At 44.9% G+C, this 12,945-nt stretch overlaps 1 protein-coding gene across 1 annotated transcript in view; it reads left to right on the top strand.

Moving 5' to 3' along the window:
• The first annotated feature begins 6,437 nt into the window (after nt 1–6,437).
• The window catches only part of MTAP (methylthioadenosine phosphorylase), a 41,690-nt gene continuing 35,182 nt past the window's right edge, over nt 6,438–12,945 (top strand). The window contains exon 1 of the mRNA XM_052645082.1: nt 6,438–6,560. Coding sequence (XP_052501042.1) covers nt 6,528–6,560 — 33 coding nt within the window. The 5' untranslated portion in view covers nt 6,438–6,527. The remainder of the gene's footprint in view (nt 6,561–12,945) is intronic.

Here is a 12,945-nt window from a genome sequence, read left to right as displayed (position 1 = left end):
GAGTTTCATTTGGTGCAAATAGCAATTTAAGCAAATATGCCCTTCTGTTTTTCCTAGTGCTCTTTGTTATTACAGTAAAATCCAAGTTTGAGTTTCATGTGGGAAATCAAAGAGCCAAAGAAAGGGACTTTTCATTATATGCAGAAACGCAAAGAAATGCTTTGTATTCCCGTTCAAGCAGTTTTTATTTTTCTGCACAGCTAAGGGATGGAAATTCTGAAAAGAAACCAAGTGCTAGACTGGCCTCTCCTCTTTTACCCAGATGGAGGTTTCGCAGGCCTGTGTGAGTTTCAGGGTAAGTGCTGTCGGTCTCAAAAAACCAGTAGGTCTGCATTTTCCTTTGCAGCTCAAGTACTCAAACTGTAGACGTTGTTACTGTTTTTAATCTGATTATAAATGTCCAACTAAAGCAGTTGAATGTTTAGAAAAGGTGAAGACCTGATAATAGGTAAGAGACTTTGAGGTACTCTGTTGACACTCAAACAATGTAGCCAAGGACAACGCAGGAAGTCATTTAGTGCTATTCATCTGTAATCTAAAAGCATTGTGTCTGTGTGCAAGTGTCTTTTTCTTGGCTAACATCTGTGAAATGATCGTTGAAAAATCTGATAAGGGAACATTCTTGAAGTATGCAGGAAAATCCAAATGATTGCCATCAATTACAGCTCACCTTTTGTAAGGCTCAAACTTGACATTTTAAAACATTTTTATCACCTTGCTTCAAAATGAACAATGTACTCATGATTAAAATTCTACCCTCCTTTAATCTAGATATTTGTGACATAGAAGGTCTAATCCTCTAGTTAGTATTTTTACTTCGGTAATTTTTAAAATAAAGTTTTCATGCCATCTGTCTTTTCCCCCCTCCCCCCGCCCCAAATAGTGTTCTATATTCCTGACCCATGAAAAGTGCTGCCATCTGCTGGCCATTGATACATATAACTGCATATGAACAGTTTGGAGATTTTTGAGGAAAGAATTCTGGAAAAAAAAAAAAAGGCGCCTTGTTCTATACAAGCAATGGAAGCTGAGGACAGTTGTTTAACCTTTAAATTATCACACTCTCTTTCTCATATGAAGCTAATATGACTCAAGCGTTAAACAATGTTGACTTGCAGGGTTAAAAGCAACAAAAAAGCTAACGTTTGCTGCCCCCTGCTGTTCAAATTCCTTGGTGTTTCTGAACTTTAATTCTCGCTGAAAGCAAACATAATTAATGCATCGGTTCCTCTATTCATTCACTCATATAGCCGTTCACTCAGCTTTCATTAAATGAAAGAACGGAAGCCATCCTATGCACCTACAAACCATGCTGTCTGCAGGCAACTGAGACACAAAACTGATCAATGTGACAAGGAGAGAACAAAGAAGAATTTCAAGGCAAAATTACATGAAATCTGTTTTTACACGTCCCTAGAACCCATCAAAGATTGAAGGCAGGAGGAGAAGGGGACAAGAGAGGATGAGATGGTTGGATGGCTTCACCGACTCAGTGGACATGAGTTTGAGTGAACTCTGGGAGCTGGTGATGGACAGGGAGGCCTGGTGTGCTGCAGTCATGGGGTCGCAAAGAGTCGGACACGACTGAGCAACTGAACTAAACTGAACTGAGAACTCATCAAATCAGTTGTACAAAATCTGTGGTGCCTCGGCTTGGTAATAATATGAGGATGAGAAAGAGAGAATGGCAGGGGAGGACAGGTGAGGGGCGGGAGAGGGAGAAGCAGGGTGTAGGTAGGCACAGTGAACATGACGAAATGCAGTCTTGACAACTTGCTGCACCTCTTTAGTCCATGACAAGCATTAAAATTTTTAGTAAGGCGCTAGATGAGTTTAACACAAGCATGTTCCTTTTGGAGCAAGTTTTCTGTCTGATGTTTTAACTTTCTCCAGGATGACTAGGAAACATGCTCTGCTCTGTCCTTTCATAGTACCTAGTGGCAGTCTCTGTCCTCACCCTCACCACAATGTGTGATAATATCTGACTTCCTGACTCCTCTCACCAGATGGCAGTTCATTATGGGCTGAGAGGGGATAAAGTCATACATCTTTCTCTCTTCAGCTCTTAGCTTAAGGCCCAGCACATGGTGGGAAGGATAATACAGTCGTTAAGAATTTAGACTTTGCAGTTAGATTGAGAACTGAATCCCAATTATCTAGTTATATAAATTTGAGAAGACTTCTTAAATGTACTGAGCCTCATGTGATAATTGGCATAATAACACATACCCTTGTGCCTTCTCTAACATCACATTCCACCTAGAATTTTATTATCTTAGTTTATTTTAATCTCTGTAAAATTCCCAGATCCCTAGGAAAGGTAACATTAAAAACTGCCACTGGACATTTAAAATTTATCAAGAGTGATAGATGTGATGGACTTTTAGATGGCAGGTGAGGGTGGGAGAGAAAGACTGAAGGCCCAAACAGACAAGGAAGCTTTTGAAAAAGGTAAATAAGCAGAAAAAGCGGGGTGAGGGTGAGTCAGCTTTTCTCAGTCTCGTCAGCTTTACAATGGGGATTATAACAGCATCCAAGGTGATTGTAAGGGTTAAATCAAGAATTTGTAATTTTCAAGAAATATTAGCTGTTGTTATTGTTGTTCATAAAGATTCGCAGAAGACAAACATGACCCCATTCTCAATTTACTTTTAAGATATTATTTCCAGACAGCACATGGATTTAGCAGGGAAATAAGGAAACATTATAAGTTATTTCCTATATTTTAATTTTTCTCCACTGCCCACAGGTGTGCCTGATGTTTTAAAAGCAGAATGAAGAGAAGAAACCACAGTTTGCTATCACAAAAATACCACATATTGCGGGGCTCAAACAGCAAGCATATTTCACAGTTCAGGAGGCTGGCAAGTCTAAGGTCAAAGTTCTGACAGATTTGGCATCTAGTAAGGGTCTGCTTCCTAGTTCATAGGTGACTGTTCTCTCAAAGGGCAGAAAAGGTAAGGAAGATCTCTGGGGTCTTTTTTATAAGAGAATGAATTCCATTCATGAGATACCCCCCTCCATGCCCTAATCACCTCCCAAAGGTCTCACCTCTTAATACCATCACATGGGGACGGGTTAAGATTTCAACATACAAATATTGGAAGGACACAAACATTCAACACATAACATTTGTCATAGCTCAGATACTGACTTACTGAACAGCGCATATTACATCGCAACTGTATGTTAAAATATAGTTGAGCACTTAAAACATCCTGGGCCTTTTTCTTCCAGAGTACAGAAATGCCCATGTCTCTTTCTCTTTTCTTTCCTTTTTTTTTTTTTTTTGAGAATTCGTGATGCCTATGTTTCACAATAAGAAGGAGATACAGAGAACGATTCAGTTACGTAGATACTCTATGGCACATATTTTTATTTTCAAGCATTTTCATGTAATGTCATTTGCATCTTGTTTAAAATGTATTTATTTTTAAAGTAGGTCCTTTTTAGTTATCTATTTAAAATACAGTAGAGTGCACATGTCAATCCCAAACTCCCACTCTCCCCTACCCTTCCCCCCTGGTAACCATAAATTCACTAAGTCTGTTCCCTGTCTCTTTATGACAAGATTGCATGCTCTTTGCTTCACCAGCGGAGGTGAATAGGCTTTAGGAATTCACGTTGATATTCCTTTTCTTACAATAGAAACAATAATAACTACCTCAGAGGATGTGAGGACTTTGTAATTCCAGGATGGAGAGCCATTCTGTTAACCAGAATGCATTCCTCCTGTGCAGCATTGCTCTAGGGAGAGTGATCAAGATTTTCCTTCAACAAATCCAAATAATACATAACAATTCACCTTTGGTGGGATCTCCAGAAATGAAAGGACAGACACAATTTGAAGTGAACATGGAAGAAAAGATGACTTGAATGGAAGCTATTTCTAGGCATTTTAGGGAGAAATGAACTCATGGTAGAAATAAGTAATGGAAAAAACTAAAGAAGTAGAAATTGATTGGATGAAATAAGACAATTAAATAGAGGAATCTCCAACTATCTCGAGCACACCAAGTTCAAAATAGCTGGTCAAAACTGACCCTTATTATCTCATTTCAAATCATGTGTTTCCTCCCTCAATCAAAGATACAAGTTACATGTTATTGCTGGACACTCCATTTTTATTAAATATGGGATTGCTGGGGCTTCCCTAGTGGCTTAGCAGTAAAAGAATCTGCCTGCAATGTAGGAGACTCGGGCTCAATCCCTGAGTAGGGAAAATCCCCTGGAGGAGGAAATGGCCACACTCTCCAGTAATCTTGCCTGGGAAATCCTATGGACAGAGAAGCCTGGTGGGCTACAGTCCATGTGGTTGCAAAAGAGTCAGATACTACTTAGCAACTAAACCACTGAAATATCTATATAGTACCTTAATCAGAACTTATAAGGTGGCCTGAGTACTTTTTTAGAATTGTCTTCAGAAAGACAAGGTACAGATAAACAGAGGGAATTTACAGGGCAAGAAGAGCAGGGCAAGATAAGGTTATAGACACCTTATCTTGTTCCAGATTCTCTATGCCAATCATAAAGGGAGAGACCACTGACTATCAGAAATTTTGACCTACTTTGATTCTGGGCCTTGTTAAGAAAAAAAATTATCCAAACTTGGAAATAAGCCCAAAAGATTATTGCCTGCTTATCAAAGCGTTGTCTGACAAGCCAGCCCAAAGGTCATCTGCTTCTGGGAGGAGAGAAGTTCATTCAATTAGATATTATCTATCTTTTTCCCCTATGAGTAGTGGGCTATCAGCAACAGGACAAGCTCTCCACAGCTGACCCAGCTTTCCATCTGTTTTTGTATAGCTTCAAACTAAGGATAATTTTTACAATCTTAAGTGACTGGGTAAATATCTAAAGAATATTTTGTCACAGGTGAAAACTATATGAAATTCAAATTTAAGTGTCCATAAGGTTGCACTGGAATACAGCCAGGCTCATTCAGTTAGATATTATCTGTGTTTTTTAACTTCACACACTCCTTAATTTTTGCTTCTTTGTAGGCAAGTTTTGCAGACCTCTTACCTAAGGGCTGTAACTGTGTTTTATTGTTTTTTATTGATAAGGGTTCAAACTCTGGTGGTAGTTATCTTACATCAAAGCACCTAAGTTTGTCAAGATTCCCTAACTGTGAAGCACCATATAACCCAAGGTCTCTGTGTCCCTGCAATGGTTCCCCTCTGAGCAGACAAGCTCCTAGGAAACCACATTCAGGAGGAACTTGCAGCCCCCTGCCCTTTCAAAGGAGCACTCCAGTCTTCCACTTTGCCATTTCATTTTATAATTTAAAAGAAACAGAAGAAAACTTTACATTGCAAGAAAATTTACATCTTGAGCAAATAATGAGTGAAAATTTTTACTGTTTTAAGTAAACAGGATATGGGAAACACCCAGTGATGTCTGAATGAAGTTATACTTGTGTGGGGTTTCAGTTTTACTGCTGTAGGGAAAAAAGGAAGTTCACCCCTCCACAGCCATTCTCCCACCCCCAGAGTAAAATCTTTGCAACATTTCTGCCTATCAGAATATCACTGTCACCCAGCATTTTGTTGAAGAGAATTCAACTCATCCAAAGAGTTTAAATTGGATTATCCCAATGGAGGGCTGGTGCAACGTGAAAGGGCGGGTGGGGGTGGGGGGTGCCCAACTAGTAGTTGAGTGATGACAGAAATCCGGATTCTGAATCTAGTTGAATTGGACTTTGATCGGGTTGGTTAGGGTTGAAGTCGGCCTTGGCATTGTGGACCCAGGCTGGAAGTTAGGGAATGGTTTATCCCGTGGAAAACCTGACCCATAGCCAGAGTTTGTAGGTCAGAAAGTTTATCATTATCCAGCAGCACGTTACACTGTTTATTTTCTTTCTGTCATTCCAGAGTCTTGGGCCAGCCAACCCCACTCTGTTCTGTCTCCAACGACTTAACAGAAAGGAGCAAACCCCCGGTTGAGTAGCGGGGATGAGACGAGTCAACGGCACCCCGCCCCGCATTCGCAGCTGGAGGCAGCCTCAGCGAAGAGCCTGTCCCCTCGTCGCCACGATTCTCCCTCGTCCGCCCCCGAGAACTTCTGGAACAAGATGGGCCCGACTCTACAGATGAGGCCGAGCTTGCCGCGGATACGAGACGGCGCCAGAAGCGCTGCTCTTCCTTGTGTTCTTGCGAAAGTTAACGGAGCCGATGAGAGTGCAAAGCACAAAGTCTGGAACAGCATAAGCTGGCAATCAACGGTCCCTATTATTATCACTATCATGAACCCGTTAGCTACAACTGGGGTTAAGGCGAGGCGGGGAAATCAACCGAGAACAGAAAAGGTCTGCAGAAGAGGCGGGAGGCGGGCGTCTGGAATTGAGAGGGGAGGCGGGGGAGAGCCCACGCCAGCAGCCAATCCAGCTGTCCCCGGGAGGAAGAGGAGGAGCCACCGCCGACCCCAGGACCTCCCTGCTCAGTCCCGCGCCGCGCGCCTGCACCCGCGCAGCTGCTCTGTTCCCCGCCTCCATCCCGAGCGTGGCCGCCGCTCCTTCCTCGCCGGACATGTCCTCAGGTGCCACTCCGGCTGCCGTGAAGGTGAGATTAGACGTCCTGGCTGCTGCGATCCTCCCTGACCTGTACGCTGTCTCTCTCTTCCGGGAGGACAGCGCCTCTGGGCCGTGCGCCTAGCGGGGGCGCCCCCGCCGTGGCGGGGAGGGTCTGCGGCTTAGCCCGGGGCGGCGAGCGAGGGACAGGAAGCCACGGCAGAGTTTGCCATTGCCTTGCCTTAGGTCTCAGCGGCTCATGCAGGGCGAAGGCACGCCCTTCGGAGAGGGGCCGCGAATCGGTACTGCAAGTACCTTTCTGAGCAGATGGGTCAGGCTGGGGCTGGGTGTGCCACGGGGTGGGCACCTACAACCCCTGAGGGTCTCCTCGAGCCCTGAGCCCTGCCCGACTTAAACGCTTCCGCTCTGACTTGGCCCTCTGCCCGCGGCCCACGTGGGAAAACTGCATGCTTGCTCTTTTGCAAGCTTCCGGCTTTTTGTTTGTGTTCTAAACGTAGGCCTTCTCTGCTTTGGGAACTCTTGAGAGTTTTTACAACACCGAAATGGAGTATAGGAGTACTGGGCCGCTCCCTGTTTGGAGGCCTCTGGCTTTAACCTGCTTTGCTGTTGTTTAGTCGCTAAGTCGTGTGGGACTCTTTGGGACCGCACGGACCACCATAGCCCACCAGGCTCCTCTATCCTTGGGATTTCCCAGGCAAGAATACTGGAGTGGGTTGCCATTTCCTTCTCCATAGGATCTTCCCGACCCAGGGATAGAACCCCGACTCCCCCTTGGCAGCGAATTCTTACACCATTGAGCCACCAGGGCAGCCCAAACTGCTTTGTGGGCAACCTTGGAAGGTGGAGATCAGTTTCCTTGCCCTCGGTCTTCAGGGGTCTCCATATAAGGGATCATTGTACTGTGGAAGCTTTGACCAGTAGTTCCGAGGTTTGCAACGAGTTTCCCAGGGGCTTTTAAGCAGTTTTTCCTGTTGGTCCTGGCGGGGGTGGGGTGGGGGGTGTGGGGGGGAGGTGGGGTGGGTGTGGAGAATGTAGAATTACAGTCCACAGGAGTAAATTAATGATCAAAGTTAACATCGCTTTCAGGCCTAACCAGCTAAGAGGTCAGTTAACTTGTCTGGCTTTAGACATTCTTGGCTGATGAGATAGGAAGGTCCATGATTCCACGTTTTGTGGAATCAGTTTTCAGTTCCCCTGGAGAAAGCAAATCTGTGGTCAGTGTGTACTCAGCCAGAGTGATTACCTTAGTAGGCCCTTGCAGCTATCAGAGACACTAGATGAAAAGGGGGTGGGGTGGGCAGAGTTGCAGTCGCACTTAGGATACTAAATTCCTTTTTCCATTTCGAAAAGAATCTTGCATTAAACAAGTATTTGTAGACTACCTCTTCCTTATCAGTCACAGAGAACAAAGCAGAATTTTTACGAAGCTCTTTTTCATTTCAGTAAAATGGGAACCTTACTGTAGGGTTTGCTGGGACATTAGAATTGTATTGTCTTTTAGCATGTGGCTGAAACTTATTCAGTGGTAGCGCTTCCAAGTGGGGGAGCTAAGATTAATTTTGATGATCTTTTTTCCAAAAATTAAATTAGGTTGCAGCTTTCAGCGGGCAAGCAAGAAACTATTGCCTTTCTCTTACAGGAATGCACTTAGAGTGACGTTAAAGATCAAGAGGGGTGATATTTAAAACAGTCTCACTTTAACCTCGTTTGGCATTCTCCCTACCACACAGTTTCCCTGTAAATTAGTGCATTTAAGTGCAGAATGGGCACTGTGATTAGAACTCTGATGTAAATACTGAATGATGTATATTTGTTCTTGGCCAGCTGCTGAATATAAAATTAATAGGTCCAAAGAGTGCTGGGCCTGCCTGCTGATTTCTCTTTGGAGTCAGAACAGGTGAAAACTTTGCTGTTGCAATTCCTTTATTCCTACACCATTTCTGCCAGACTGTTGAGGCAACATCCTGTATAAAGAACACGAGATGGTAATGTCCTGAGCAAAATAAGCTAATGAAAATCATACCGTAGCCCCAGATCATAAACTGTAGAGCTAGAGTGTTCCTTAAGACCATATAACCACACATACCTCTTTTTTCAGAGGCCCAGAAAGGTCACCTAAAGAGTCCAGAATTACACAGCTGGACCTAGACAATGATTGAACTGGTGTAGACATTCCACCAGTTAGATGCTGTGAGCCATTTCTGAACTCTGACACATGTGGTCCCTGTACCCTGTTTTACTGTGTTGAGAAAGGTCATGCAGCTTTAAGGAAGAGGGAGTATAAAGTGTGTCCATAAGCAAGCAGCCTTCCAAGTGCCTTCTGGACACTCTCCCACAGAATTAATAGCAGCCAGTGTCTGAGAGGACCTCAGATATACCATATCCTACGGCACCAGGCATGGGCAGGTGGCATGCTTAACCACGTAGAAGGTTTCCAGTCTCTGCCATTCTGAGGGGCTCCTTTAATGCGCCATGGCTCCCTTAGGCAGCTGCCCAGCTTCTACTCTGAAAGATTAAAAATCAATCTTGTTTACATGATTGCTATGACAAGGAGGGGATGTGGTCCCATCATACTTGGGTAGTGGGCTGTAAACAAAATGGTAGTAAGGGGGATGATGGGCCAGTTATGGGGTGTAGACTGTGGAGGACAGGCCTTTGAAGCTCTCCCTTTTGCTGGCTGAGTGTGGACCTTACACTGAAAAGTCCTTGAGTGACCTTAAAATCTGGTAGACAACCCGCAGACCCCAACTGGAAACCACATGACAAGGAGCCTTTGTTTTCTGCCTAGAGACCCAAGGACTGGATGGTTCCTCCCTTAGTAGAACTGTCCTGAGCATTGTTGGACATAAAAGAAACACATCCTGGGTCTCTTCTCCCCACAAAATGCTGGTAGCACTCCCCCAGTCATGGTGACGGCCAGAAACGTCCCCGTGGGCTCCCAGGCACCTCCCAGGAGAGCCTCCATGCTTGGTTGGGCACCCCTGAAGCAGAGACCGCCTGGTGAGGAGATGACACAGCCAGGGTTGTGCTCTGAGTAGCAGAGAAAGACAGAGATAAGGGGCTTGTTGTTGTTGCATTAAGGAAGGCTTTTTTATTTTACTTTTGCTGGAGGTGAGAAGGTGTATAGAAACAGTGACAGATACAAATGCATTATTTCATTTGATTCTCATAGTTGTACAGATTAAGGAAAGGCTGGGCTTACCTGGTGACTAAGAATCTGCCTGCAATGCAGGAGACCCAGGTTCGATCTCTGGGTTAGAAAGATCCCCTGGAGAAGGGAATGGCAACCCACTCCAGTATCTTTGCCTGGAAAATTCTATGGACAGAGGAGCATGGCGGGCTATAGTCCATGGTGTCATACAGAGTTGGACATGACTGAGTGACTAACACTTTGACCCATTAGAATAATACCTTGACTTTGCAAGGAGAGGTGGGTTAAATTAAAACCATGATGTTCTGAACCTGCAGTTATTTTAGATTAGCACCCCCACCCCGAGACCTCAGTTAATGTTACTTGTTCAAAGACTCATTCTCCAAAAATAGTCAAATTCTGCTCAATGTCACTAATCATCAAAGAAATACAAATCAAAACCACAATGAGGTCACCTCATACCTGTCAAAATGGCTATCATCAAAAAGTCGCCAGGACTTCCCTGGTGGGCCAGTGGTTAAGAACCTGCCTGCCAGTGCAGGGGACATGGGTTCAATCCTTGGTTTGGGAAGATTCCACAGGTGCAGCAACTAAGCGCCTGCACCACAGCTGCTCAGCCTGCACTCTAGAGCTCGAGAGCCACAACTACTGAGCCCTCATACCTACAGCCCATGCGCCCCAACAAGAGAAGCTACTGCAGTGAAAGCCCACGGACCGCAGTGAAAAGTAGTAGCCCCTGCTCACCGCAACTAGAGAAAAGCCCCCATGCAACAGTGGAGACTCACACAGCCAAAAATAAATAAAGGGCCTACAAATATCATATTGATGGGAGTAACCTAAGTGCTCATCAACAGATGAATGGATAAAGAAGTGGGGGGTGTGTGTGTGTGTGTGTGTGCACAATAGAATCAGTTCAGTTCAGTTCAGTTCAGTCGCTCAGTCATGCCCAACTCTTTGCGACCCCATGAATCGCAGCACGCCAGGCCTCCCTGTCCATCACTAACTCCCGGAGTTTACCCAGACTCACGTCCATCGAGTCAGTGATGCCATCCAGCCATCTCATCCTCTGTCGTCCCCTTCTCCTCCTGCCCCCAATCCCTCCCAGCATCAGAGTCTTTTCCAATGAGTCACCTCTTCGCACGAGGTGGCCAAAGTACTGGAGTTTCAGCTTTAGTATCATTCCTTCCAAAGAAATCCCAGGGCTGATCTCCTTCAGAATGGACTGGTTGGATCTCCTTGCAGTCCAAGGGACTCTCAAGAGTCTTCTCCAACACCACAGTTCAAAAGCATCACTTCTTCGGTGCTCAGCCTTCTTCACAGTCCAACTCTCACATCCATACATGACCACAGGGAACACCATAGCCTTGACTAGACAGACTTTAGTCGGCAAAGTAATGTCTCTGCTTTTGAATATACTGTCTCGGTTGGTCATAACTTTTCTTCCACAATCGAATATTAGCCATTAAAAAAAAAGAATGAAATTCTGCCACTTGCAACAGTGTTGATGGACCTAGAAGGTATTAGGCATAGTGAAATAACTCAGAGAAAGACAAATACTCTATCACTTGTATGTGGAATCTATGAACCAATGTCTATAACAAAAAAACAGACTCAGAGAACAAGCTAGTGATTACCAGTGGGGAGAAGGAAGGGGGTGGGGTAAGATAGGGGTATAGAATTAAGAGATACAGACTACTCTGTATAAAATTAAAAACCAACAAGGATATACAACACAGGAAAATATAGCCAATATTTTGTAATAACTTTGAATAGAGTATCATTACAAAAATTGAATCACTTAGCTGGAACTCTAACACTTTGGTCACCTGATATGAACAGCCAACTCATTGGAAAAGACCCTGATGCTGGAAAAGCCTGGACACAAAAGGAGAGGGAGGCAGCAGAGGATGAGATGGTTAGATAGCATTATCAGCTCGATGGATGTGAATCTGAGTAAACTTCAGGCAGTAGTGAAGGGCGGGAAAGCCTGGAGTGCTGGAGTTCGTGAGGTGGCAAAGAGTCAGGCACAGCCTAGCGACTGGACAACAACAATGCGACACACCTGAAACGAGTATTGTAGCATGACTGTACTTCAGAAATGTTTAAATAGTCAAATTCTGAGGGGTTAGGAGTTAGAACGTCAACATATGGATTTTTAAAGCACAATGGCATCCATAACCATCACCTACTAGGGTGGCTTAGAGAGAAGGGCCTCCTGTCAGAGATGGAGCCGCTGGCTCTCACCATGGACCATATTGCAGGTTCTGGACAGGCTCCCAGACTGAGACATTCGGCCACGCTCCCCGTACAGCTGACCTTCCAAGATTTTGCAAGACTCTGGCTAGAAGGCCTCACAGCGAGGTCAGCCCATTAAGAGGAGGACTTTTGTCGGCTGTACTTTCAGACCTGTCAGTGGTGACCAAAGCTGAAGGACTGCAGTGCTCAGAGCAGGGGTTGCTGCCAGCTGGAGCTTTGGCTCTTCCCTCATCATGGGCTTGAAGAACTCAGAGGCAGCCCATCTCCCTGGCAGGGGCTAGTCTCACCTGCTCGGGGTTATGGTATTTTTGAGAGTGCCTTCATGGAGTTCTAGGTTCCTCCATGTAATATTTCCAGGCTTCAAATTGATGGTGAGTGGTTGTTGAAAACAAGTGGTGTATGTGAAATCAGTTGCTGGTAGAGTTGCACACAGAGTAGGGGTTAGCATGAACCCTTCTGGCATCATTGGAAATAACCATTCTTGCCAGGTAAGCCAACATTTAGATAGAATGCTTCCACAATCTCAGAAGTCAAGCCCTCTCTTGTTTTTGAAGAGTCTGACTTGGTCTGCAAGTGGAAAAAAAATGTGGGCAGAATCAACTTAATGTTAAAATCTAGCAGTGGCCTTAAATGACCAGGGGATTCTTCTTTCCAAACTTTATCTTGTGTAGTGAAGAAGTCCTGGCTGGGCAGAACTGGCCCAGAAATTCCATCTCAGACCTTGAACACTTCTGAGCATTCTAGGGTTGCTTGGATGCATGCAACACCTTGAAGACCTGATACATACGCATGAGGTCCTGGATGGACTGCCCCCTCCGTTCTGGGGTGGTTCACTCAGACGCCCAGAGTTGCATTTCCATGCTTGTTCTGTGACTGGTCCAGAGCTTGAACCGAGCATCAGTTTCTTCCTAACATGAAGACAGGTTTCTAATTGTTGTTGTTCAGTTGCAGTCGTGTCCAACTCTGCGACCCCAGGGACTGCAGCACGCCAGGCCTCCCTGTCCCTTAC

Source organism: Budorcas taxicolor, chromosome 8, assembly GCF_023091745.1.
Source record: "Budorcas taxicolor isolate Tak-1 chromosome 8, Takin1.1, whole genome shotgun sequence".
In the NCBI taxonomy this organism is placed as follows: Eukaryota; Metazoa; Chordata; class Mammalia; order Artiodactyla; family Bovidae; genus Budorcas; species Budorcas taxicolor.
This window is presented reverse-complemented; position numbering and strand designations above follow the sequence as displayed.